At 43.3% G+C, this 27,261-nt stretch overlaps 1 protein-coding gene across 2 annotated transcripts; it reads left to right on the top strand.

Annotated features, from left to right (window-relative positions):
• LOC147205708 (BTB/POZ domain-containing protein 10-like) lies at window positions 1-23,724 on the top strand. Of its 2 annotated transcripts, none has more exons than XM_086109279.1 (8): window positions 1-152; window positions 9,451-9,695; window positions 10,678-10,999; window positions 11,268-11,370; window positions 14,065-14,185; window positions 16,504-16,701; window positions 20,514-20,624; window positions 22,167-23,724. In XM_086109279.1, exons 2-8 carry the CDS (start codon window positions 9,512-9,514, stop codon window positions 22,595-22,597), a joined length of 1,470 nt encoding a protein of 489 aa, XP_085965405.1. In that variant the 5' UTR covers window positions 1-152; window positions 9,451-9,511; the 3' UTR covers window positions 22,598-23,724. The 2 variants fall into 2 exon arrangements, with proteins under 2 accessions (XP_085965405.1, XP_085965404.1); XM_086109278.1 differs by lacking the exon at window positions 1-152 and adding an exon at window positions 1,867-2,152.
• Window positions 23,725-27,261: the final 3,537 nt, after the last annotated feature.

The raw sequence follows: 27,261 nt of genomic DNA, 5'->3' as shown, positions 1-27,261 counted from the left end.
ACAAACAAGCCACAAGCAACTGCAAACAGCTCCTTGCTGTCTGTCTTAAAAGTGTGTAATGAAAGAAGAATTACTTTTGTTTATTGAGCAGAGGACAAATTGTTAGTTTCTGGCCCGGAATGAAACTTCAGTTCTGGGATTCACACGGGAAGGTAAAGAAAATTTGACGTTTTACCCAAGATAACGTTCACAATTTAAGATGTCCGAGCAGTTAAGGTTTACCTGCTCACCAAAATTGTTGCAACCTCTGAAAAGAGTTTAAACGATGAAGCGGAAATACGTAGAGACGGTATTGTCTTCAGAGATTAGAGCCAGACAAATTGTTACGCTCTTACATCTCCTCGTGGATATTATTTCAGCTGCAAACTACCGTTAAATAAATCCTACTGATGATATGTGTGTATGTGTGTGTGTGTGTGTGTGTGTGTGTGTATATATACACACACACACACACAGTATAGAGAGAGAGAGAGAGGGGGCGGGGGGGTCATCAGCCTTGCGCTTTTGTTTCCACCATTTACAAATGTAGTAGACTGAATAGCACCTCTGGATCACAGTGCAGAGGTGTCGGGTTCAATTCCGGCCTTCCTGTGTGGAGTTTGCATGTTCTCCCTGCCGTGCCTGCATGTGTGGGTTTCTCTGGGTACTCGGGTTTTCTCCCACACTCCCAAAACATGGATGGCAGGTTAATGGAACACAATAAATTGTCCATAGGTGTGATTGTGAGGGTGGGTGGTAGTTCGTCTATGTGTGCCCTGCGATTAGTTCAGTTCAACCAGTTCAGGGTGTATCCCGCCTACTACTCGAAGACAGCTGGGATAGGCTCCACCATGCCTGCGAGTCTGCGACACTTGTGAGGATAAGCAAATGAGAAAATGGATGGATGGATATTAACACTGTGAACTCGGTCCTAAATGCTTCATATACAAAGTGATTTTATACAAAGTCAAGCTACTATTATCCATGCATCCATTTTCTGATCCGCTTATCCTCACAAGGATTGCGGGCGTGCTGGTGGAGCCTATCCCAGCTGTCTTTGGGCAGTAGGTGGGGGACACCCTGAACCGGTTGCCAGTCAATTGCAGGGCACACAGAGACGAACAACCATCTGCGCTAACACTCACACCTAGGGACAATCTAGAGCAGGGGTGTAAAACTGAGGTCCTGGAGGGCCGCTGTCCTGCACGTTTTCCAAGTCACCCTGTTGCAACACAGCTGATCGAAATGAACAGGTTCAATATCAGGCTTCCGCAGAGCTTGCTGATGATCTGATCATTTGAATCAGGTGTGTTGCAACAGGGAGACTTGGAAAACATGCAGGACAGCGGCCCTCCAGGACCTCAGTTTGACACCCCTGATCTAGAGTGTTCAATCAGCCTGCCATGCATGTTTTGGAAAGTGGGAGGAAACCGGAGTACCCGGAGAAAACCCACGCACGTCCGCCTCACAGTGCAGAGGTGTAGGGTTCGATTCCGGCTCCTGCTTTCCTGTTTGCAGTTTGCATGTTCTCCCGTGCTTGCATGAGCTTTCTCCGGGTACTCTGGTTTCCTCTCATCTTGCAAAAACATGCATGGCAGGTTGATTGGACTCCAAATTGTTCTTCAGTGTGAGTGTGAGCGCTGGTGGTTGTTTGTTTATGTGCACTGCGATTAGCTGACAACCAGTTCAGAATGTAACCCCGCCTACTGCCCGTAGACATCAGTGGATGGATATTTTTTTTAAACCAAGCAATACTATTGATCAGTTCCCAATTTTACCTATAAGCGGCGGTGCTCGGGTGTGATGGGCCTTCTCGCGCTTGGAGAAGGGGGCGTTTACGAGCGGCACCTGAAGGCAGCATCGCCCCGATTCAGTCTTGCACGCGGCCATGAACAGTTTAAGCTCTCTTCTGAGGCTGTGAATCACTCGCACGTTATCCATTTTCTTGATGTAGACTCGTTCGAAGGTGTGGGACGCGGCGGTGGGTTTTGCACGAGCGCTTCCAAGTCGAGTTTGTGAAACGATGCCGATGAAGTTGGAAAGTAATGAGCGAGGATGCTGAAACTGACGGCAAGCCCGCTTCGTTCAGAGGAGCGCAAGGCTTTTGTGCCGCTGTCATCCCGTGTCTCATCCCTTGCTGCTTTGTCTACGCTTGGCCTGCTGATCGGCACCGGTAGGTCTGCTTGCTTTTAGCTTTGTCATGGACTTCGTGAGTAGTTTGCTTCGTCTTATGCTTTTGTCGCTTGTTTTTTTTTTTTAATTGTATCGGTTTTGTTCCAGAGGGACAAGACACGCACTGCTGCATTGTCTGACTGTCTTACCCCTTGAGAGATGGTTATCACTACAAATTTAATGCAGTCAGACAAATCTTGTTCTTCTTTGTAGTGAGCGCTGTTTTCTTCAACTACATGCCCTCCTTTCCAATCTATTGCTGGGTGCTACTGCTTTTTTTCTCTCTGTCTGTGTCAGCAGCCGCTAAATAATTCTTAATTAAAATAAGGACCCTCACCCCCTGAGTTTTTCACCTCTTGCTTTTAATAAATAGCCATGACACCATGAACCATTGTCATAGTTAAATCGTCTGTGGTATTGTGAAGCTTACCCTTTACATCCGTACAGCCACGTGGCTCAGGGCCATTGACCTAGTCAGCAAGATTAGGTTGAACTGGGTTAAAACAAAAAGGGACTGACTGCTCTCAAATAGGAAGCTTTTTAAGAGCAACTGGACTATTCGTGAAACCTTTCCTGCGCCACGTGCATTTTTTTTTTTGTGAGAAGACGACAGAAACAGCTTTCTCTGAATGAAATATTTAGATTGCATCCTCAGTTCCTTTGTTCCCCTCACCATACTGGTCTGTCTGCTTGGCTGTCTGCCAGTTTGGCTGCTTTTATTTTGATTATCCAATTTCGGCCAGCAACTACAATCTCCTCTGAGATTCCACGTCAACCTGCCGAGGGTAGAGATTGCATTTTCTGTTTGAACACAGGAGGTTGTCTCGTCTGTAAAATGTTACCTGTTTAGCCATAATCTGATGTTGCGACCCCTTTCTTCAAGGACATTGCAGTTTTGCTTCAAAGACCTTTTTCCCCCAATCTGTATTTATGAATATATATAAACATACACTAGTCATTCTTCCTAATGTGTTATTTCCCCTCCTTATTGGGATTATGTCTGTATGATTTCACAAATATACTGTAATAAGTGTACCTACGACATTATATCCCATGCGTTACTAATCAGGAGCCAATCAAACGTCTATTTGTGTACCAGAAAACACAAGATTTGAACACAAGATGATGATTTCAATGTCACACGAATGTCATTGTTAACTCACTATGCTGTATCATGGGCTGCACTGTTTGGATTTCCTTGAGAGACATGATGCGCAAATGAGTCACCTGCTCTCTGACTCACATAATTTGACACATGTGCTGTATCGATTTCTTATCTAGCAAATACTGGAAAGACATACTTACAAGAGAAAACATCTATTTAAATAGATATCGTTTTAACAGATGAGATGAAAATTGAGCTATTCAAATTGAGGCATTTTGATAAAATCATGCATTTGAGTAGATTTTTGTATCCATTTGGAGGAAATTACCAATAGAGTCTACTATTGGTTATGCTCATTTGAAAATATACAGCAAGAGGGGCGGCCTTGTGGTCCAGTGGTTAGCGCATCGACCTCACAGTGCAGATGTCGTGGGTTTGATCCCGGCTCCGGCCTCCCTGTGTGGAGTTGCTCTCCCCGTGCCTGTGCGGGTTTTCTCCAGGTACTCCGGTTTCCTCCCACATTCCAAAAACATGCATGGCAGGTTGATTGAACATTCTAAATTGTCCCTAGGTGTGAGTGCGAGCGCGGATGGTAGTTCGTCTCTGTGTGACCTGCGATTGGGTGGCAACCGGTTCAGGGTGTCCCCCGCCTACTGGCCGAAGACAGCTGGGATAGGCTCCAGCACCCCTCGTGATCCTTGTGAGGATAAAACGGATCGGAAAATGGATGGTTGGATGGATTCAGCAGGAGTTGTATTATGGTGGAGGTCTGCGTGGATACAGCTCCATTTCCTAAATCTGATGTTGTTAGACAGCACTGGAGACTCAATCGACGGTACATGTGCTGTCGTACATTTTGCATCAACTCCACACAACCGACGGCATTCTCACAATCACTAATTAATTCGTCAAATATGATCTCTATCCCTATAAATGATTACATACTGTATTTACACATGGAATAATCATCCATAATCACATTCACATTTTACATTGAGTTGTTTGTAGTTCTTTTTGATGTGTTCAATTAATGCTGCATTGAGATGGATGCTTGGAAGTCAGAATTATCCCACCAAGTTCATATGAGGCCAGACCTTCAAGTGTCCCAGAAAGACAGAACAAAAGGCTGGTTGACCCTGCTATACAACGCTTTCTTTGTGAATAGGAAGGTCATTTTATTCTCAACAATCCTCATGTCAGCATTGATTGTTGTGTTGTTTTTTTAAAATCCAGCTTCCAAAATAATTTGAAGCAATATTTCAGCAAAATATGTACACACCAGAACTCTTTCTAGAATAGAACATCAAACTAGGGTTTTGTTTATACAAAATATGTTTTACATTGTTTTAAGGTACCGGTAATTAGAAAATGCTGTTGACATAGGACTTGTCAATAAGATAAGATATCCTTTATTTGTCCCACACTGGGGAAATTTACAGTCTACAGCAGCAATATTGGGGGGTAGAAAGAAGAAAAACAAAGTGTTTGCATTCACAAAAATAAATATTTCAGTTTCAATGTACACAGTTCAATTAAGTGCAATATAAATATAGATAAGATGGCTGTGCTATTTACAATTGTTTTTCACGTAATTTTATTTTTATTCAGCAGTCTGTAGGAACGAGCGGCGGTACCTCTCCTTCTTGCAGCGCGGGTGTAACAGTCTCTGGCTGAAGGAGCTACCCAGGGCGGGCTGGAGGGTGTGGGAGGTAGAGCTAAGATCGGTCCTAAAAAATCGAGCCCGACCCGAACCGGCCCGAGGGTATTTAAGCCCGACCTGGCCCGAGCCCGATCACTTAGCTTGATTTGCAGGTCCAAGCCCGAAGCAAACCCGACATTTCATATTTTATTTGGGAGGAGGAGGGGTGATTTCTGAGCACAAAGCCTGTCTTTTGGAACGAAATGTAAGTTAAACAAGACTGTATAAACATTTACATCTTTTATATTTCTGTTTCTGAAGAGGTTACATGAACCGACAATTTTCTATCATTGACGGGGAGTGGACGGGGAAAATTTAAGGCCGTCCGTCATTTTGACGGGTTGAAAATTGGGCCGTAAACCACCGCAGCAGTACGTCCTTAAGAATCTAGCGCGGCACTATAAGAGAGAGAAGCAGAGAGACAAAAAAGAATAATGATGGGTGGATCATAGACAGAGACAGGAAGGAGTTCTTTGAATTGTCATTGCAAGAGTTTAGTACAGAAGTACAGTTTAGTACAGTTTAGTCCACAACTGAAAATGGACTAAAGAATGCGAAGGAGTGAATCGTCTCAGGAGATTAGAAAGGAAATATTGACACATGCACTAAAGGTAAGTGTGTTGTGATGAGGCGACTTCTGTTTTTTTTTTTGCGAACCACGGTCTCTCATGGCCAAAACGATTGACAGCCTCGAAAAAAAAAAAAAAAAGGTCAGCGAGAGAGAAGCCTGACCCGAACCCGAAGCAATGATTGACATTTTAAGACCCGACCCGATTTTACCTCTAGTGGGAGGGACTGTCCCAATAATACTCTACATCGTGATCAAAGTCAAGAGAAATTCCTCACCTAAAAAACAAAACAAAAAACAATCACAATGCAATCCCAGAAATGCATCACTCCGCATGTTGTAGACCAGAGGTGCCCTACTTTATTTGACCGAATATACAGCTGTATACTTTTCGATCAACCAACCTCCGTGATTGACCCGTTAACCCACATGCGTGCATACGGACGCACTTACACACACATGCCCTGATAAGCAATACTCAGAACGGCCCCTATGATGAACGAAATTGAAAAATAAAGTAGATGCAAAAGTGTCTGGGTTTGTAAAAAGCAAATCACTGCCTACCTTAGTATAAAGACCTGATGCGGAGGCAAGGGACGCACTTTTGCAGCATGTTAATCATCGTAGCTCAAGTGTACTTTTTTGAAATGCTTCTCCCGGCAATCCAGATTGCCATTCTTTCTGTGCCCTCGGTGAACTGTACATGAAACAAACTCTGACTGAGAATAATGATAAAAGATATAGCGCACCAGCTCTGATTGCAAGCTGCAATTCCACACTTCTGACCGCTAACAACTTCCGCTGATGCAGTTGGGGCATTAGTGATGAAATGAAGACATTATGTTTTGCCCTGAATCTGAATTTAGGTGCCGATAATAATTGTTTTTTTCTGTATTACCGTATTTTCCGCACTAAAAGGCGCACCTGAAAGCCTTCCATTTTCTTAAAAGCTCACAGCGCGCCTTAAAATCCGATGCACCTTGTATATGGTTATTACGGTGATATGTCGACCCCAAAATGGCTCCTTTAGAGACATGCTTACGATAAGATATCCTTTATTTGTCCCACACTGGAGAAATTTACAACACAGAGTTCAAACTTAAGGCGATCGGGTTACGCAGTTGAACACGGAAATAGAGCAGCGGCAAGAGAGTTCAATGTTAACGAGTCAATGTTGTAACTTGCTGTTGGTTAAATGAACTGTGTCCTGCTTTATTAAATAAGTTTGACTGACATTTGATCGTTCTGTAACAGTGCCACTCAACAGCTAAGCTGTTGTCGTTTGTTTTCAAAGCTTCTTTGATCTATGATGTCGGTTGCGTCGGCACTGATTGGTTGAACCACGTACGCTCATGCGTGCACAGCAGAGAGCAGCGGACTATGGACTGCTGAGGCGCGCTTCACTCGAGTGGCGTTGCTACAGTTCTGTTGGCATTTCCTCGAGCGTAGCTCCATCTAGTGGACGCATAGTAGATTGCGTCTTATAGTGCGGTGTGTCCAATATAGGAAGAAAAAGGACAAAATAGGCCATTCATTGAAGGTGCGCCTCATAATCCAGTGGGCCTTTTAGTGTGGAAAATACGGTACGTTACGAGTCACCAATCATCAATACAACTGTGACAAATCGTTACTCTGAGGTTTGGTGACATGGTTTGTACGAAACTGAAAATGGACTCAAGAATGCGAGGGAGTGAATCGTCTCAGGCGATTAGAAAGGAAATATAGACACATGCACTAAAGGTAAAGGCTACAAGACTGTCTCCAAGCAGCTTGATGTTCTTATAGAGCCATTACCAATTCAGTCTGTAAGAACGTCATGGACAACTTCGTGCTGCGCCTCAAGAAATGCACGGAGCTAAATGAAGGCCATCTAGAACATGCTGTAGAACGGAGAAAAAAAGGCCAAAGACCCTAGTGTTTTGATGTGATGTTTTGAATATAATAAACTAGTTATGGCCAAAGTTTCATTTCATTTGGACAAAACACTAAGAAACGGGGCCTAATTAGAGTTGGGGCCCGTTTGTTTTGGGTCACCCTGTATTATTCAGAAATTTGAGATCCACTGGACTGTACCAACCTCCCTGCACATGGCCATAGCAGGGAAATGGGTGACTAATGGAAGAGACAGATAAGATGTTAACAAAAGAGCCCAGAGCAACTTACATGGAAATGAAAGGGGAGCTCAAAGGTCAGTGTTAGATTGCACCATCCATCATTATTTGAGCCAAAGTAGACTCATGGGAGATGACCAAGGAGGACCCAGCTGTTGAAAATAAAATCATGAAACAAAAACAAAAAAAAAAGCCTAACTGCATGTTGACAAGCCACCAAGCTTCTGAGAGATGGCCTACGGACAGATGAGGCAAAACTGCATCTTTCCAGCAAGGCACGTCAACTCTGTGTTCACAGACTCAAAAATGAAGCATGCCAAGAAAAGAACACTATGCCTACTATGAAACATTGATGAGGCTCTGTTACATTGTGGGGGCGCTTTGCTCTTCACTGGGTGCCTTGTATCTGTACAGGATAAAATGACATTTCAAGACTATTAATGTGTAAGAACATAGCCTGACTGCTGTGTTCAAAGCAAACTTGAGAAAAACGAAATACAGTGATCCCTCGCTACTTCGCGGTTCGTTTATCGCGGGTTCAGTGCATCGCGGATTTTTTCAAACATATTAAAAAAAAACATTTTTTAAAACATGTACATGGAGTGCAGTACTGTATATGTTGCTCTATGTGACTCGCTGTTGTTTTGCAGCTTCTCGCGGACCGTTTGCAGACTAAAAAAAACAAAAACCTTTTTTTTTTTAAACTGTTTATGTTAATTGGACGCTACTTCGCGGATTTTCGTTTATTGCGGGTGGTTTTGGTCCCCATATACCGCGATAAATGAGGGATTACTGTATGCAACCATGGCTTAAATCCACTATAGGCTGAGTACTAGTTTACCTTAGATGTGGACTTAATAATTGTATATTGCTCTGTTTTGATTCCTAAAAAGAGCTTCTTAAAGGAGCTGTTGTGTGGCAAAATATTTTTTCACTGTTGTTGATAGACAGTAATATTGTGTGAGAGATTGTGTGTGAATAACTGCTCCAAGTGAAAAATGTTCATGTAAAATTGAAAATCGTTGTTTCGGTAAATTTTTGCATTTTGCACATAGAAAACGGATCCATGATTTCATGTTGTTGAGAGCATTAAAACAGGAAAAAAATAGAGAACAAAAATAGAACAAAATATAAATATAATATAAATTCAGAAATGATAAAAAATGTGAGTAATCCCGATTAATTTTGAGTTAATTAGAGTTAATTATGACATTTGCGATTAAATATTTTGATCGTTTGACAGCTCTAATTTTTTACGATCACTTTTAAGTTATATATTTATTTATGATGATAATGATGAATTCATTATTATTGTTTTATCATTATTTTAATTGTTGTTGTTTCATTTAGAGTGGGGCCCCGACAATTTTGTCCACACATGTATGTGTTCCTGATAACATTGCTAAAACAACAAGTCTTTGGGCGGCCCAAGACTTTGGTGCAGTACTGGATGTATGCATAATTTTCAATTGCGTTTAAAATTGTTAAATGTTGAGCCCAAAACTCAAACGACAAAAGTTCCAGCATGCCAGTCATATGTGAAGCTGGGCAACTATAGAGTGACGAAAAAAAGACCAAAAAAAGATTTGCCTCAGCGTTAATTTTCATGCCAACGATGCAATAATCATCCTCACCACCCCAGTGTACCTTCTCCACCTCAGTGTTAAATGTTATCAGATGTGACACCAGGTAGGCAGGAGAAGCAGGAGCGCTCCATGATTGGCCAGACGAAGTGCAGGCAGACCATCATGGCCACACAACACTTTCAAAAATGGACCTCTGTTTAGATCTGCATGTTTTGCTTTCTTCGTAACAGTCAGTGTGGTGTGTCAGTGTTGGACTGCGAGGAGCAGCATCAGCAGAGGTGGGCCGGGACCATGAGTCTGTACGGGGCTGCTGCCGCCAGTGACGCCAGCGGCGGGGTGAGGGGAGGAAGTGAATACTACTGGGAGCAGCAGCGACGGCGCTCCAGTGACCGTTCTCGTGATTCGTCACACGAGAGAGGAGAGAGCCAGCTGACGCCCTGCATCCGGAATGTAACGTCGCCCACTCGGCAGCATGGTGAGGAGATCAGAAAGAAGAGCTCGATTTTAAAATCCGCATTTCAATCAAGTAGTGCAGTTCAACACGCCGTGATACACCCTGATTATGCTTCTTGTGTATTTGGGCTGAATGATTTAGAAAAATTATCCAAATGCCATTTTTTTTCACCTTCAATATTGCAATTGCGGTTTGGTATGTAATTATTTTTTTCCAAGATCCCATTCCATTGTATCTTTAAACAAATACCGGTAAGTAAGAATTTAGTCAGAAAAAATCTGAGCTTCAGTATGCGGCGTAAAAGGGCTGAAGACAAAACACAGCTCACTTTCACATTATATTGATTAGCCAGGACAGGAGCTTTATTTAGTACGCATCCCATTTTTCTTTTTAACGCAGTCAAGCTCATTTTCATCATGGGTCACATTGTCGTTCTGGTTGCCCTCAAATGGCCAGTTCTGAGTAGTGTTTAGTTGCATCCAATAATATGAACAGCAATGTGAGGATCATATCATATGGACTGCAAGAAAGATGAAATGTGAGCTATCCTTCTGGGTACACAAAATGACGCTTTTGTTTTGCCCTGCAGTCCTAATTTGGGAGTTCTTTCTCACAACTTTTTTTCAACACATAATTTTTTTTTTTAATCATGAAGTATCAAGAACTAATTCTTGACTAGTCAGAACTTTGAAGCGGTCTTGGTCAGTGGGGGAAAATGTTTTTTTTCAAAGTCACAGCTGATACAGTTGATAGTTTCGAGGCTTAGCCAGCAGAGGCGGTGAGGCAGAATGAACGAACGTCTCCACATGCATGTCATACGTCAAATTTGACAACTTTACTTTAGTCTAGCTGAAACCTGATAAGGATATGCGTAAGATATCTGTTGTGATGTAAGAACTCAAAGTCCAAATTTATTTCCAGGTCCCACCATACTTGTTGTTGGAAATGTATTACACAAAACAAACAAGTTGGCAAAATCCTTGTGCCATTCTTTTCCCCTCAGACCGAGAACGTGGTGACGGCGGCTCATCCTCCAGATCCTCCAGTCCACGTCCCCCCCGGGTTTCGCTTCCCTGTTCAAACGTAGGGGGAGCTCTGTTTGCGGGACACCCGCCTCGGTCCTTTGGTACTGCTCTTGGTGACCACCACCCCAAGACCCTTGGCAAAGGACCATGTGATATGATCTATGTGTATGACCTCAGCAGTAAAGAGTTCCAGCGTGGCGGTCTGCGAGTCGGAGAGCGAGTGACTCTTATTGTGGACAATACAAGATTTGTGGTGGATCCGGCCATCTTCACCGCTCAACCCAACACCATGCTCGGCAGGTAAAAACAAAGAGGTGAACTGTCTCACACTTGAGAAACTTGAATTCAAAGCTATGGTAGTCATTCATGGAACAGGACGGTTATCCGAGGTAGATCATGTTTGTTTGGGGATCTTTTGCTGGACCTGTGTTAAATGGCCAATGATTAGTTCTTTTTGATTATTATACTTATTGAAGTGGCCATTGTGGGTTTTTCGTTCGTCAACAGAGGAGTACCCAAAAAGTTTGTCCAGGTGGGTAGAGTCACAAATATTTTCATCTGTTTTCAGGATGTTTGGTTCAGGGCGGGACAACAATTTCACGAGGCCCAACGAAAAAGGAGAATTTGAGGTAGCGGATGGTATCAGCTCCACTGTCTTTCGAGCAATTTTGGTAAGAACTGCCTGACAGTTTCACACTTTGTCTTCTGGATGCATTTCCTTGCTGTCCTTTTTTCACTGTTTCTATTATCCCTTTCAAACTCGTGTTCCCCTTTCCTGTTTTATTAATTTAGTGATTATCTACTGTTGCATTACACTTACAGGAGCTTTTATGACATTTTAAATGCAAATACATAAATCATAAGGGTGCGACATTTATATGCCTCTGTTTCACATAGTTTGACACATGGGTCCGTTTTTTATTTCTATATATTTTTTTGAATTCTTTGATCAATTTTGCTTCGAGAGCCCTGGCTTGTTTCAGCAGCTCCAGCTCTCTAACTCATTTTGCCCGTACCACTAAAAGAAAAAACATTGGTCAAATTGCTCAAACTGGTTGAAAACAGCGAGCACAAATAGTCTCGAGATCAGTGGTTCTTAACCTGGGTTCGATCGAACCCTTGGGGTTCGGTGAATCAGTCTCAGGGGTTCGACAGAGCCTCTGCCGAGGTAGGTTAATACATGCCCAAGACCACCAGGGGGAATATGACTGTTGTTTTTTTTTGTTGTTGTAAATCTCCAAATAATTGCCAAATAAAAATAAAATAGAACATCGGATCCATAAAGAGTGCTTGGGTTAACATATCAAAAACAGTAAGAACACTTTCCTGAGCAATACAAGTACTGAACACTGAACTTGCTTCAGATAATAAAAATAAATAAACCAGACCCTTAATCACAGTGCTGTAAATTAGCACTGTTCATCATTCCAAAATAATACAATACATCCTGATATATATAGCGCTTTCCCAAGTGCTGAAATAAACATCAATCGCTTCTAGTAGGGTACAGAGGGCACCGCAGCTATGCTGACTTCATACCTCGTATGCTGGGTGTTCTTCCCGAGTTTAGTTTGGTGAAGAGCTTTGCTATGGCTCGCTCTATTGCTAACGCTTTCGATGCTAACGTTAGCTGTGGCTGCACTCGTGACTGGGTGCTTTGCATTGGTGTGGGAGGCTAAACTTGAGCTGCAAACTCCTTACAAATTAGGCACAACGCTCTCCCTTTATCAATCGTGCCCTCAGGGCGTTTTATGGAATGTAAATTTTCCATTTATTGGGTCGAGAACCCTCACATGCTCCTCCATGTTCACCTCCCCTCTCCTCACGCTGCTGACTAAGCCCGCCCAACTCAGCTTCGGCTAAACAAGCCCAAACATAATGACAGCCAATCAATGTCTGCTTTAGGCTGTGACTGACCATTGTTTCCCACCCTCAACAACTCGAACACAGGAAGCCAACACATAAAAAGGGAGATTATAAAAAGACAACCCACCTGCAGAAATAATAAAGTTAGAGATTAAAAATAAAAACTATGCGCTAAATATCACTAATTAATTATTCACAATTAACATGATAATTTTATATATCTATATATGTATATATATACACAGTATATATATAGAGTCTCAATCATAAAAACAATTTGGAATGGATTAATTGCATTTCCATTCATTTCAGTGGGGAAATTTACCTTGATTTACAAATGGGGTCATGGAACCAATTCAGTTTGTAAATTGAGGTTCCACTGTGCAATGTTTAATTGTCTTCGTTTTCTACAGTCAGAGCATAGATATTGGGACATGAACACAGTTGTCATCTATTTGGCTTGAAACACCACCAAGATGGATTTTAAATGCAGACATTCAGCTTTCAAGGGATACAATTAAAAAGGAATATTTTGTCTGTAATGAATTTCACAACGTCCTTATTTTTCATGGACAATGAACACCTTTAAAAAAAAAAACACCTTTTGTCATTTACTTTTGACTGAAAATGACTCAGGGCTCAAGTAACAACCAATCATGGCTCACTTGTTCGCATGGACAACACCATTGGCACAGGGGCTAACAGTGAGCATCTGTGTTGGTGTGGTGTTGTTAGCCTTTAAGCAATGCATATCTGAACACAAATAGTGCAGAAACACATGTAAATATGTCTCAAGGGCATAAATTCTTTATTCTCGGCAAAGAATGACTAATATTAGTGCTGTACTTTTCAGATTGACACTGGTTGCTCTTCTATTCTAGTCTCCAAGGATAAGTGCAAGAGTCCCATTGCCATAGCGATTTATTAATGGGTGACAGGAGGGGGAAGAAAAAAAATTGCACTCATTAATTTTTTTCATAGATTTTTTTCGAAAAGGGTTACTTACCAGTTGTTAAATTACCATCATTTTATGGCTATTAATGCGGGAGATCAAAAAGAAGGGGCAAGCATCATCTGTTTTCGCAACAGGCGTATTTTAAGAAGAAAATCTCGTGAATTGGGAAATGTCATCGAGATGGTTTCCAATGTAGCCTCGAGCCTTTGCTCTGACATGAGGTGGGAAAGTGGAGCAGGGAGTGTGACGACAGCAGCTTTTCTCCGCCTCCCCCATGATACTCCCACCCTCAGACTCTCCCTTCAGTGCCTATGATGCTGCCGGATTTTTTCATCGGTCAGCAATTCACTCCCCCTACTCCCCTCTTCCCTCCCCCCCATCTATTTCCCACACACATTCTCTCGCTCCCTCCCCGCTGCCTCGGCGAGTGAAGCAGCAGCATCAATAATGGCGTCTTGTTTCCCATCCTCCATGTGTGTCTGTGTTTGAACGCGCGCCTCCCTGCTCACTTATTCACTTGTGTGCACGACGCTGAAAATGGCAGGATTACTACAAATCGGGGATAATCCGCTGCCCTGACGGCATTTCCATTCCTGAGCTGAGGGAGGCATGTGACTACCTGTGTATCTCCTTCAACTACAGCACCATCAAGTGCAGAGACCTCAGTGAGTACTTGCCACGGTGCACAGCGCGCCGCGCTGCATGCCCGCTAACGTACAACTTGCTCTTGTTGATGTGCCGCTTTTGGTGAGTGTTATCGCGATCTTGGATGCATGCAGTTGACTTACCGTGGTTTTAATCGGACTCGACTGACTTTACACTCAAGGTTTCCATGGTCACATGAGGGTTTGTAAACGAACACGAACACTGTCATTTATACCGGCAGGTTTATATGTAATGTGCTGTGTTGATTGCAGTTCTCCGCGCACTCATGTTTGCGTTGGACTTTAATATTGTGCCTGCTTGTTTGGGAGTGTGTGGGAGGGGTAGCCTCGACTCATGGCTTCTCCTGTGTGTCTGTGTGTGCGGGCGTCTAACTAGGTCATGATTAGCTGGGAGAAGACGTACAGTGTTTTATTAAAGCCCAACACCAACCCACATGAGCGGGCCTGATTCTCAAACACCCGAATGGTGTTGAAATGGTTTCTGCTCATTAGTATTGCAGTGAGTTGCATGACGTCGACATCAGTCAGATCAGATTAGGCATCTGATGGAAATGGGAAAACATCTTTATAAGATAAGAAAACCTTTATTAGTCTCGCAATGGAGAAATTCCCAATTCACAGCAGCAAAGTTATGAAAGGAAGAAGTAGAACAACAAAATATAGGAGCTGCTGGAAAGGCAGCCACTCTCGCGGCGCCATATTGAAGTCAAAATAACAAAAATAACACAACACAACACATTGGACACAGACAGTCGTGCAATCTTCACCAATTTTCTGCATACACTTTGTTGTCTGAAGCAGTTCTAGATGAAAGAGGAGAGGATCAAAGTGTATATAAAGTGTCAGAACTTACCAGAGGCGGTTGTCATGCCAATATTTACCCAAGTATTCTTATTTGGCAGTGTCCATCCAGGTGAGGATCCAAATGGGCAACAGTCACAACATGTTCTCACTAAAAAGAGATGACGCATCTTTCAATCCAATCCGATACCAAATATCATTATTTCTGTCGGTCTTTCACAAGCGCTGCAGCTGTAACATTACAGAACAATTAACAAAACTAATGGAAAACAAAATTGACCTCAGTCAATTAAAAACACAACTACAGAAGGCAATGTGGTACAAAGTTTGTCTTCATAAGACTACCGGTACGCATCAGACGCACGGAAAATAATTTACAATATTGAAGGAATGCTTCCTCGACATTGGTCACATAACAAAAGAGAAGAATTTGCACCAAAACGGTGATGCATTGCAATGCATTTGTCTGGAAATTGAAGTGAAATTGTTCCATTTTGATGAGAGGAAAAAAATGTGCATAATATGCCACATGGCATTACAATACAATACAATACATGCAGATTTATACAGCGCTTTCACAACAGCGACAGCTGTAACAAAGCGCTTCACAAAACAGTTAACATAAAGTAAAATAATAAACACAACACATAACATAAAACACGGACAGTCGTGCAGTCCTAACCACTTTTCCGTCACACGCTTTGTTGTTTGAAGCATGACTGAATAGTGTTTTGATGATTTAAAGTTCCAATCTGATTTGTTTTAAAATGATGTGCAGCCAGATCATCGCCATCAGGCCAACAGCCCAACACTTTTCAATATTTCCATGAAGAATATTTAACCCGTGACGCTCTTGCCCATCAGTGCGCCGCCGACGCAAACATTTCTACGCTGGGCACACTTGCGCTGTCTACGCTCCAACATAAGTTATCTTCACTCCCTGCTCACCGTGCACACTAGGACCCACACACTTTGTTCCAGCTCGTCGTTCCCAAAATCCGCCCTAATCTTCTTCTCAATTTGATGCCCCATACGACTGTAACAACTAATATAACTCACCTCATTCATTGGAATATTATCTTTTAACCCTTTCATGTACCAATAATGATAACCTGATCACACTGTAGTAAGCCGAAATGGTTTAAAAATTAATTTAAAAATTGTGAGGGATATTCGACATAATCGTTGCACCTTTCACTACCCTGTTGAGAATAATAAATAAATAACACCTAGAGAAGTCTCGGATCCGTTTCAAAATGGAAGTTGGCCTCTGAAGACGTCATGTCCACTAATAAGAGTTGTGGTGGTAAATTCCAAAGTTTTTGAACGCCGGATATTTCCTGTTCATGATTACTTGCCAAATTCGGATATCAAAAAACCCACAACTGTTGTCTGTCCCTATGTGTAGTGTTGCAGGGTGCTTGACTGCGAATCAGTCTCACCTAAGTCATTTGTGGCGAGTTTCGTTTTTTTTTTTTTTTGTGGAAGATGTCACTTCACCCTTCCTGTCCCTGCAGGTGCCCTGATGCATGAGCTGTCAAACGACGGGGCCAGGCGTCAGTTTGAGTGTTACCTGGAGGAGATGGTGCTGCCGCTGATGGTGGCCAGCGCACAGAGCGGCGAGAGAGAGTGCCACGTTGTGGTGCTGACCGATGACGACGTGGTGGACTGGGATGAAGAGTACCCTCCGCAGATGGGAGAGGAGTACTCTCAGAGTAAGACTCTTATTCCTTGAATAATACAACGGAGGCGGCCCGTTAGTCCAGTGGTTAGCACGTCGGCTTCACAGTGCAGAGGTACCGGGTTCGATTCCAGCTCCGGCCTCCCTGTGTGGCATTTGCATGTTCTCCCCGGGCCTGCGTGGGTTTTCTCCGGGTGCTCCGGTTTCCTCCCACATTCCAAAAAAAACATGCATGGCAGGCTGATTGAACACTCCAAATTGTCCAGAGGTGTGAGTGTGAGCGCGGATGGTTGTTCGTCTCTGTGTGCAATGCGATTGGCGGGCAACCAGTTCAGGGTGTCCCCCACCTACTGCCCAAAGACGGCTGGGATCGGCTTCAGCACCCCCCACAACCCTTGTAAGTATAAAGCGGATCGGCAAAAAAAATGAAAATAATTTAACCACAAGGTAGTCCTCAAATCGTGGGGCGGGCCTCCTGGGGGTTTAGGCAGTGTGATGCCTGGGGGGTGCTCAAAGGGAACTTGCTTTTTTTGCCAGATGAGAATAAACTCTAAACGCACATCCACTACAGTAGGTGGCAGTATCAGGTTTAGTCTGCTTATCCTTCTAACTTTGCATTGAGGAATTCGCTAGGCCATACTCATCACTCTCCAGGTCATTTTTATGGAATAATAGTGTAGCTATATCATCAAATTGATCTTCCAATTTAATGAAGTTTGGGTGGGATCAAAATGAAAAAATAAATTGTCCCTAGGTGTGAGTGTGGGTGTGGATGGTTGTTCGTCTCTGTGTGCCCTGCGATTGGCTGGCAACCGATTCAGGGTGTCCCCCGCCTACTGCCCGAAGACAGCTGGGATAGGCTCCAGCACCCCCCGCGACCCTAGTGAGGATCAAGCGGTTCGGAAAATGGATGGATAATACAACGGACAAACGCGAATACACCAACATCCAAGCAAGAATTCATTTGTTTCAGCTGCTTGCACACTTGCTGGTCTTTTGTAAAACCGCCCTTTGATGAAGTCTGGACAGCCTTTTTTCATGCTGTTAAAAGGTGTGTCCACATTTTTGAGTGGCACTCAGTGCCTGCTTGTGCTTGTCGGTTTTCGCAGGCTGGTTTGCAAAGAACGGGGTGGGAATCGCAGCCGCTCCTGCGACACAATATTATCGGGATATTTCGCAATAACTCATCGCAATGTCTGTGTGAATAAAGATGAAAAAATTGTGGAAACACATTTATCAAATATATGAAGTGGTCATATTAACCCTTTGAGGGACAGCGGTTACTGCAGTGGACAGCTGTGCATGAAAGGGTTAAGTCGGAATGAAACACTGAGTAATTTCTTTTCAGTAGATCTTCTGAAGAGACACGAGTCCCCTATCTTTTTTTTTAATCAGTTTTTAGAGATAAAGCACAAAAAAACGTATTTACACAAAGGCTACTTGGCAATCATTTGCATTGTCTCTGATTTTGTGACTTAGTTTGTTAGAACAAAGTAACAAGAACCAGCACCAAACTTTTGTGTGCGTAAATAAAATCAAGTCGCCGTGGTAGCCAAATAAGATGAATTTCTAATAATTAATAGTAGGCTTGACACAATCGGGATATTCGGGGTCACTCAGCGAGTTGGGGGGGGGGTGGATTTGATCACAAGATGGAAATATATTTATTTCAACAACTTGTATATTTACTCTACAGTCAAGCCTTTTCAAAGGCAAACACAACAACGAATTCTGAGCTGCAGGATGCATTCATAAATGAATGTGAGCGAGGATGCCGGAACGTTGGCTAATCACTTCATTACAGTTTTAAAGTTTGACCTCAACTCGAAACCTCTGTCGCATTGTAGCCGAGGGTCCAATTCTGGTGGATTAATGCGCCTTTCCATCCTTGTCGGGCAAAACAAAAGTTAGTTGCCGTGACTCCCATTGCTTCTTCTGATGTTTTGTCGCCCCGGTTCGCTGTTGGAGGTCGAGCTTGCGGCGTTCCCAGTTTCTAGACGCAGCTGTTTACTAGCCGGCTTGTACTGCCTGCATTGGGCTCTGTTTTGTGGGCCGCTCTGAATAACCCAACGGCACATTTCATAACAGTCTGCGTGAAGCAGTGCGCTTGAAGAGTATTTCCGAATGCACCTATGATGAGGGAACGAGGTTTTTAGGCCTGATGAGCTCCAGGGCGTGTTTGAAAATATTCTCAGAGTGTGCACTGCTTCACTCCAACCTTTCCGAAACTCGGAGGGTTGTGGAAGCGTGCTGTTAGGTTATCCAGCATGCACCACAAACAGAGTGCCGTTGCACGCGCTAGGCGCTCCAACTGGTCACACGGTGCACTTGTGCATCAGGCAGTCGAGATGGAAACAGTTCAAGCACGAGCTGCTGATTGGTTTCAAACGTAGGCTGCATTGGGGAATCAATGTGAGTGAAGCACGCTCTGCCTCTCCACACACACACACACACACACACACACTCTCAAAGTTGGGCACAGGCGTCAGAGTGAATTTACGAACGCGACCCAAACGTTAATGGTCTCAGTTTTTGTAAAACAAATTTCAATAATAATAATAATAAAATAAATTTCTTGACTGCTCCGACTTGGAAGAAAACCAACAAAAAGGTAAGGTAAAACTGCTACAATAGATGAAATTACGGTCATCGTTGAAAACCCGCCAGAGAGTTGTGGTTTTATTTATTTTTTTAAAACGCAGACTTTATTAATGGTTTTCACAGTCTCAGCAAATACAGGTACTGTACGTCTTTGTCCGTCTCCGTGATTTCTTCCGTTCCACTCGAGAGGCGTTCATGGCCGCCTCCGAAAAACGTAAATTAAGTATTACTTCAATGAAACCACGAAGAAAATCAAGCGAGGAAATCACAAAATAAATTCTGTAGGGGGGGGGATATAGAATTTATTTTCTGATTTCCTCGCTTTTGATTTTCTGTTTTGATGCATTATTTTCAATTTTCATAGTTTCATTTAAGTACAGTAATAGTTCATTTACGTTTTTCAGAGGCGGTCATGAACGCCTCTCAAGTTGAACGGACGCCTCTCGAGTTGAATGGAAGGAGCGTAGTGTCAGTAGTCATCTAGTGGAGGCATTGTAGATTGCGCCTCATAATGCGAAGCATCCAATGTATGAAGAAAATTACAAAATAGGCATTCGTTGAAGGTGCGCCTCATAATCCAGTGCGTCTTTTAGTGCGGAAAATATGGTACTTTTTTTTTTGTGTGCCTTTTTTGTATTTGCCTTTATTCATGGGCGAGCTCGCCCTGTTAGCATTGCAATGACCCTTGCTGAAATATCGAATAATAAACTTCCTCCTTTTTATTTGACGTATCACCCGCACATGGAGGGCTTTCGGAAAGCAGCAAAAGCTCATTTTGCTATCATAGCAACTCCATCTAGTGCACACATTTTCCGCAAAACAAATGTTCAGTGGGCCAATTTTTTGACACCGGGAACCCAAACAAATCAAAACTTTGAAAACTTGCTCGTCACTGGTTGCGGCATGATGTCAGTGCGTCAGCAGTGAAACAATTGAAAATACACAAGTCTTCCAAGAAGGGAACCTGCAAGAAATCCAATCAAACAAAAGCTTCTTTAGCCTTTGCAATAATCTGAATGCGAACGGAAATGGCTGATAATTCTCCTCATGATATGAGCAGTTATAGTACTTAAGAGTCATTTTCCATGATATCATGGATATGATGTGCAAGTCTGGGAGCCAACATGAGAGTTTCTCGTACTTACCCACTATATTTACTCGTCAGTCTTTCAAGTTGTGCTGACTTGATGTCAACCGACGGCTAAAGCGACGTTAAGTTGTCAATGTTTCTTTGTGCGTTAACAGTTATCTACAGCACCAAACTATACCGCTTCTTCAAATACATTGAAAACCGCGACGTGGCCAAGTCGGTGTTGAAGGACAGAGGACTGAAGAAGATCCGACTGGGAATAGAAGGTATGCTTGGACTGCCATTGTCAAATATTTATTTTACATGCATCAGAGCTGTCTTTAAAACGTCACATGCGGGGATTTACAGAGCAAGGACATGTGAACATGGGAAAACATATGTAGGACTTTCATGACAGAAAACAAAATGAGCTGGGGGAAAAAAGCAGTGAAGTGAAATACAGGAGGCCCATTCTTTGCTTTCAGATCGTGTGGAAGCAAGCGACAAATTTACGGTTATGTACGCTTCCCACGACTTACGATCTATTGAGACCACCGCAGCATACCGTTGTGGACAGGGGTCGCCAGCCATATGTGGCTCTTTTGATGATTGCATCTGGCTCGCAGAGGAAACAAAATATTCCCGCTTGTTTAATCCATCGATTTTTCACTGCTCATGTCCTGTTTAGGGCTGCAGTTGGCGGCAGGAGCAATTTTAATTGGATGATACTGGCCGACGTTGGCCATTGCTGGGGAAACGGGTAAACGCCCCCTTTTGAATCAGCCCGCTCAGTCATTAGCTCAAAACTAATCCTTCGACGAATAAGGTGGCGAAAAGAAAAAACGATGACGAGTATGGTACACTTCAGGACGAATGGACCGAAGGGTTCGACTTAGTGGAAAGAACAGGTTCTGCGGTGTGTCTAATTTGCAATGACAAAATACCATCGATGAAACAGTCGAATGTAAAGCGGCACTTTGACACGCGCCATGCTACGAGAGCATCAAAATACCCTGCGGGAGACAGCAGAAAGGAAGCGTGCAAGCTACCGAGCAGGCTGCAAGCCAGCCAGCAGCAACGCCGCGAATGGACCCGGTAAAATGACTATAATTCCGCTTGTTTTGCTAGCAATCGTGAGGAATGGAAAACACATGAATGGTGACATTATTTTTTAAAAAATACATTCAGAGGCTTATCATACTGACATTTTGTTGAATTCACTTTTAAAATACAATTATACAGTATATGGCTCTCACTGAAATAGATTTCCAAATATTTGGCTTCCATGGCTCTCTTCGTCAAAAAGGTTCCCGACCCCTGGTTTAGGAGATATTTTGGGAGATTATCTAGCCTTTGTGTCCCAAAATGTTTGGACTTCCTCTGCTCCACGCTTTGGTTATTATAGTTCATGAAAGCTCCTTAATTAACTGCAACTGAAATTGACATTTTGGTGAATTAAGTCACATGAAACCTGAGTGCTGAAAAAAGTAAATAACTGAAAATACATTTTATGCTGATAAACCTGCGAACTAATTATCGTGAAAATGTCCTTATTTTTGTTTTAGTCTTTGTCTGTTCTTTCCATACAGTACGTCTTTGGGAATTGTCGTTTACAATATAACACAATACTTAGTGACTTTTTCTTATGTGAATTGTTTCCATCTTGCACTTGACAAACACTCAGAAAATCAAAGCCAAGCTAAAATAAAGCATATTTGAAATCTCTAAAATGCTAACACTCTAAAAACACATTGAATTTAAAAAATTAATAAAATCAAAATAAAAACATAGTCCTGTTCCAATCCCAAACTCTTATAATCCCTGTCCAGGCTATCCTACTTATAAGGAAAAGGTTAAGCGGCGGCCCGGAGGTCGTCCAGAGGTCATCTACAACTACGTCCAGCGTCCTTTCATCCGCATGTCGTGGGAAAAGGAAGAAGGGAAAAGCCGCCATGTGGACTTTCAGTGCGTCAAGTCCAAGTCCATCACCAACCTGGCCGCTGCAGCCGCCGACATCCCTCAAGATCAGCTCGTGGTCATGCACCCCCCGGCACCGCAGGTGGACGAACTGGACGCACCCCCGCAGCCAGCCGCGCACGACCATAACCAACCGCCACCATCGGTTCGGGGCGGGGCCTCTCAGCGGGTTCAGGACAACCAGAACCTGCCCGCTCTCGCCGTTGCGCCCGGCAACCTGCCGCACGCTCAGGCGGCTTACCGCTACGAGTCAGACCCTGACCCGCCCTCGCCCTCTGCATGACACCCGCCCACACACTACACAAATAGTTAAGGCGGCTTTTAGGCTGGATTTGCATCACGGGCGTCCTTGCTTTGGAGGTTACCAACACTCGTTCGATATCTTTGCTGAATTTCCTTAGCAGTGAGGACAACTCATACAAGAACCTCAGGATGGATATCAAATTCTGTCATTGACCGGCCTGAAGTGCAAATCTAGCCCAAGTCACGTCACCCTTTTGAGGCTTTCGGCCAACATTTTGGAGCACAGTGCCACAGCGAAGCACAAACTGGCCTCTTCTCCCCACTTGTGGCAAAACACCACTTTGCCTTGTTGCACCTCGCCTACAGCTTTTTACCTGGTGGACAGACAAACAGCACATGAACCGGGCTCCTCGCCCAACTTTGTTATGACGTTTCTTTTTATTCATCGGACCAAAGCCGAGTGTCTCGTCAATACGAGACAGTACACGGACAGGCCACAACTTGATGAGCACGTGGCTCAAAAAAGAATGTCTTGAAAATATCATCGCGCTCAGTTCGATGGACTGCCTTGAGAGGTATTCATTTGCATTAGTTTGCGGTGGCATACAACTCCTCAGACGGACACAAAATATTGAACACGGCTCATCATGATGCAGACCGTTTTGACACCGCGAAATAATGCACGGTTGAAACCGCACATTATTTATTCCCTTTGTAAAGACAGAATATTTGGCACTGTTTTTTTTTTTTTTTAATATTGTGTAAATCATCTAAATGGTGCAGCTACTCCATGTATACAGTATTAGTTGTGGAAAGTTCAGTGCCTCTTCGTAGTCATCAGGGTGAGAGAGTCACTAAAAAAAGGGTGGTTTGATTTAAAGTCATATTGAAGGGGCCCGCTAGATGTCATGTTTTACATCTTATGTGTTTATGAATTGCAATGGCACTGCACCACCAGTCTTTCTATTCTTGTGAGCAACTTCCAAGCAAATATTGTCATCGCAGGTTCTATTTGTACGAAAGGTAAGGATCTCTCTCTTGACTGACATGACTGTATTGCACATATTGATCACTGCTACAAGCACATGCTGATGTCAATGATGAAATTGAACACAATGTTTTTGGTTTTTTTAAATGTAATAATAAAAAAGAAAAACAACACACAAACCTTGATCTATTTACTTTGTTATTTCTATAGTATTAATACATTGGTGCAAATCCTGCTATTCATTTCTAATTAAAGCTTTGACATTTTGGGAGGATATAACACTAACTAAAAGGCTGTGCGAATTGTAAATCATCCAATTATTCTAATTGAGTTGGTGAACCGAAGAATAGGACTCAAATTAAATTAGTCCATTGAAGCGATTTCCATGTCACTGAAATTGAGCGCCTGATATTGCAGTATCAAGTTCTGCTACAAATTCACAAAGTCTGAACATGATCCAAAACCAATTCTAATGGCGGGACATTGTGTTCAGCAAATAAAAACAATGCAAAGCTCTCCAAATCCTGTGCAACCCACATTTAATTGAATACACGACAAAGACAAGATATTTAATGTTCAAATTCCATCCATTTTCAACACTGAGTGTCTAAAACATGCGGCCGCATATCCAACGATAGTACCACAAAATCAAACATCGAACTGCGGCCAAGGGTGTCCTGGTGCCAAGTCCACATCAGGACACCCTTATGTTTGAACATGGTTTTTGTGATGGACAATCCGTGACGAGCACCAAAGTCCAATAACAGAACACCATTCTCGCAATCACACCCTTCCAGGTCTCACTGTCATTGCCCACGTGAGCATTTAAGTCCCCCAGCAGAACAAGGGAGTCCTGAGCGGGAACGCTCTCCAGCACAGCCTCCAAGGACGCCAAAAAGGTTGGGTACTCTGGGCTGCTGTTTGATGCATAGGCACGAATAACATTCAATGGTTGTAGGCCCGGCCACCAGGCGCTCGGTCGCGACCCCCGCCTCCAGGCTTGGCTCCAGAGGGGGGCCCCAGTGACCCGCGTCCAGGCAAGGGAAACCAAAGTCCATATATTTTACTCACCATAAGGGGTGTCGGAGCCATCCTTGGTCTGGTCCCTCAACTTGGACCTGTTTGCCATGGGTGACCCTGCCAAGGGCCTAAAGCGCTAGACAACATAGCTCTGAGGATCATCGAGACATACAAACCCCTCCACCATGATAATGTGATGGTTCACAGAGTCATTGTCAGTCGTCCCACCTCCACTATTAAAATATCTTCAGCAGCTTTGCTTGTGTTAGCAGTTACCTGCTGACATGTGTTAGTTACCTAGCTCTGCCTGAAATTACATTTTCCCTTCAGACAGTCCATTTGTATGACCATTTTAGAGTGCCTCGTTGTCGGACGGACCTGCACGTACGTCCGGCAGAGAAAGAAGTGGGTGCGAAGACAGGGGGGGCAGGGGAGTCTGACCTGTCAGGGACAGTGCTTTGTCTTTGCACATCCGCTTTAGAGTGCCTGGTGTCACAGCATGGAAAACACACCCGAGTCTTTAATTAAGCTTTACGTTTTCGCCCGCTCAGACCAAGGATCATCAGTATGTCCAGGTCTGAACTGAAACAACTGCAAGTTAAATTGTTTAGTTACAGTGCATTGAGCTGACTACCAGAGATGTGTTCCTCGAGCCGGTCCTTTACTTTCGTTTTGTTTTCATCGTTTTCAAACATTGACCCTTGAAACATTATACTTTTGAGTGTCAGAATTCTTGATTATGAATATCAGTCAAAATAGAAAAATGGGTTCCCATGATGAACGTTTACGGAACCCAACATTTGTTATCGTGGTTTCCCATTGGGTAATCCGACAGAACCGAAAAACGGTTACCATGAATTTCCAAAATCCTCAGGCCTGCTCCTGAATTATTTAAATTTTTGCAGCATTTGTTTATCATTGTAAGTATATGTTGTTGTTTGTGTTATTATCATATGCAATTGAAAAAGTAGACCCTTTCAGAATTCGAAATTTGGGACTCTCTCAATCCATAATGGCACTCATACTTTTCTGATCAGCGAGTCCCTGGGACTCGCTGCCGGTAAACTGTAAAATTATCACTGCAGAGCGTACCGCTTTTTCTGCACTCAGTGATTGACTTCCATGCAAAGTCATTTCTCAACTTGTCTTGCGTGCCATGTCATGCCTGTTGAGTGTTGATTTACTTCACATTAAGAAACGACTGCACTAAAACATTAATTCATAAATGTATATCATATGCTTTTTTGTTTTTCTAAGTATAAATAACACGTACCCTGACTGTTCTACTCTTTGAATAAAAACACTTCATTCAAGCGTGAGGGAGTGCAAAGGGTTATGATGGAGGGGTGTTGCAAATCATGAAGACCTGCCAAGTGGTATGATAGCATTGTTTTATACATGTCCTCGGCTAGGCCTCAGCTTCAAAATCAGTCCTTGGTCCCTGGCCTTGGAGGCAAGTCCTTGGTCCTTGGCCTTGGCCTCGGAACATTTCTCAAGTCCTTGGCCTTGGCCTTGCCTCGGAAAATTTTCCAAGTCCTTGGCCTTGGCCTTGGGTTGCCGGTCCTTGGACACAACACTGCTGACTACATACAGTACATTCAATCATTCAAATTCGACAGGGCTGTTAACACTTCTTTGCGGTTACAAATTTACAAGGAGTTTATTTTCACTTTACGGGGATTTCACAGATCTGAGTACTGTATGTATGTTTCACATACAGCACATTTGACAAAGTTGTACTTCGTACTTGATAGCCTTTTTTTTTTTTACAGTTATTACACAATACTTGAACTAGTTATACAATGCAGGGGCGATTGCAAGGGAAGCTCAGCTTCCCCTAAAATGTCAAAAAGTAAGTGATCAAATATATGTGTGTACAGTGGCGGATGCTGGTCTGTCAAGGAGGGGAAGCTCAATTTTGGCCCAACATCATAAAATGTATCCGTTTAGATAAACGCGAATTCTACTCTCCGTTCCTTTTCAAGAAATAATCTGTAACCCTGTCATACCAACAAGGCGTCTTTTCCAGGAACTTAACTAGTGTCCTACAACTTCAGCAACTCCAATAAAACCCACCAGTAATAAAAGATTAAGTCGTCGCTTATCGTTTTCAACAAAGAGAATGTCGCTAAAATGATTAGAAGTCGTCACCAGTTCAATTTAGAACAGAACGAGAATTGAAAGTGCTCCCACGGATGCCTACACTAAAAGATCGGTGATTGGCTCATTTCGATGTCAATCAAACTAGAACACAGGCTCAGACAGATCATCCAATCTGATGCCGAAAAGCTGAGCGGTCCGGTACCCGCCCACTGCCATCCAGTCCCAGAGACGCCGAGCGTCCGTGGGCGTGACAAAAACCACCTTGTATCCAATGACTCGTCTCCGTTCAACGCATTGGGACAACCGACCCTGTACTCTCGAGACGCTCGGCGTCCGGGCAGTAGACGCTGCGCGGACGCTCAGCGTTCACAATTTAAAGCACAGCGAAGCTGCGGGAATGAATGAGAAGGGAGTCGCGTCGTAACCAGTAATAAGAAGCTGATTCGGAACAAAAGTTGAACACGTTGTAGCGCATATTTAGTCAATGACATGTCCACACAATTGTACGTACACACCAGAGGCGATTGCTCTAAGACTGCAAGGGAAGCTCATCTTCCCCTAAAATGTCCCCAAATAAGTGACCAAATACATGT

Source organism: Hippocampus guttulatus, chromosome 4 (genome assembly GCF_054856545.1).
Source record: "Hippocampus guttulatus isolate MCC_2025c chromosome 4, RoL_Hgut_1.0, whole genome shotgun sequence".
NCBI classification, from domain to species: Eukaryota; Metazoa; Chordata; class Actinopteri; order Syngnathiformes; family Syngnathidae; genus Hippocampus; species Hippocampus guttulatus.
Note: the sequence above shows the minus strand (reverse complement) of the source record. Positions and strands in the feature narration are given on the sequence as shown.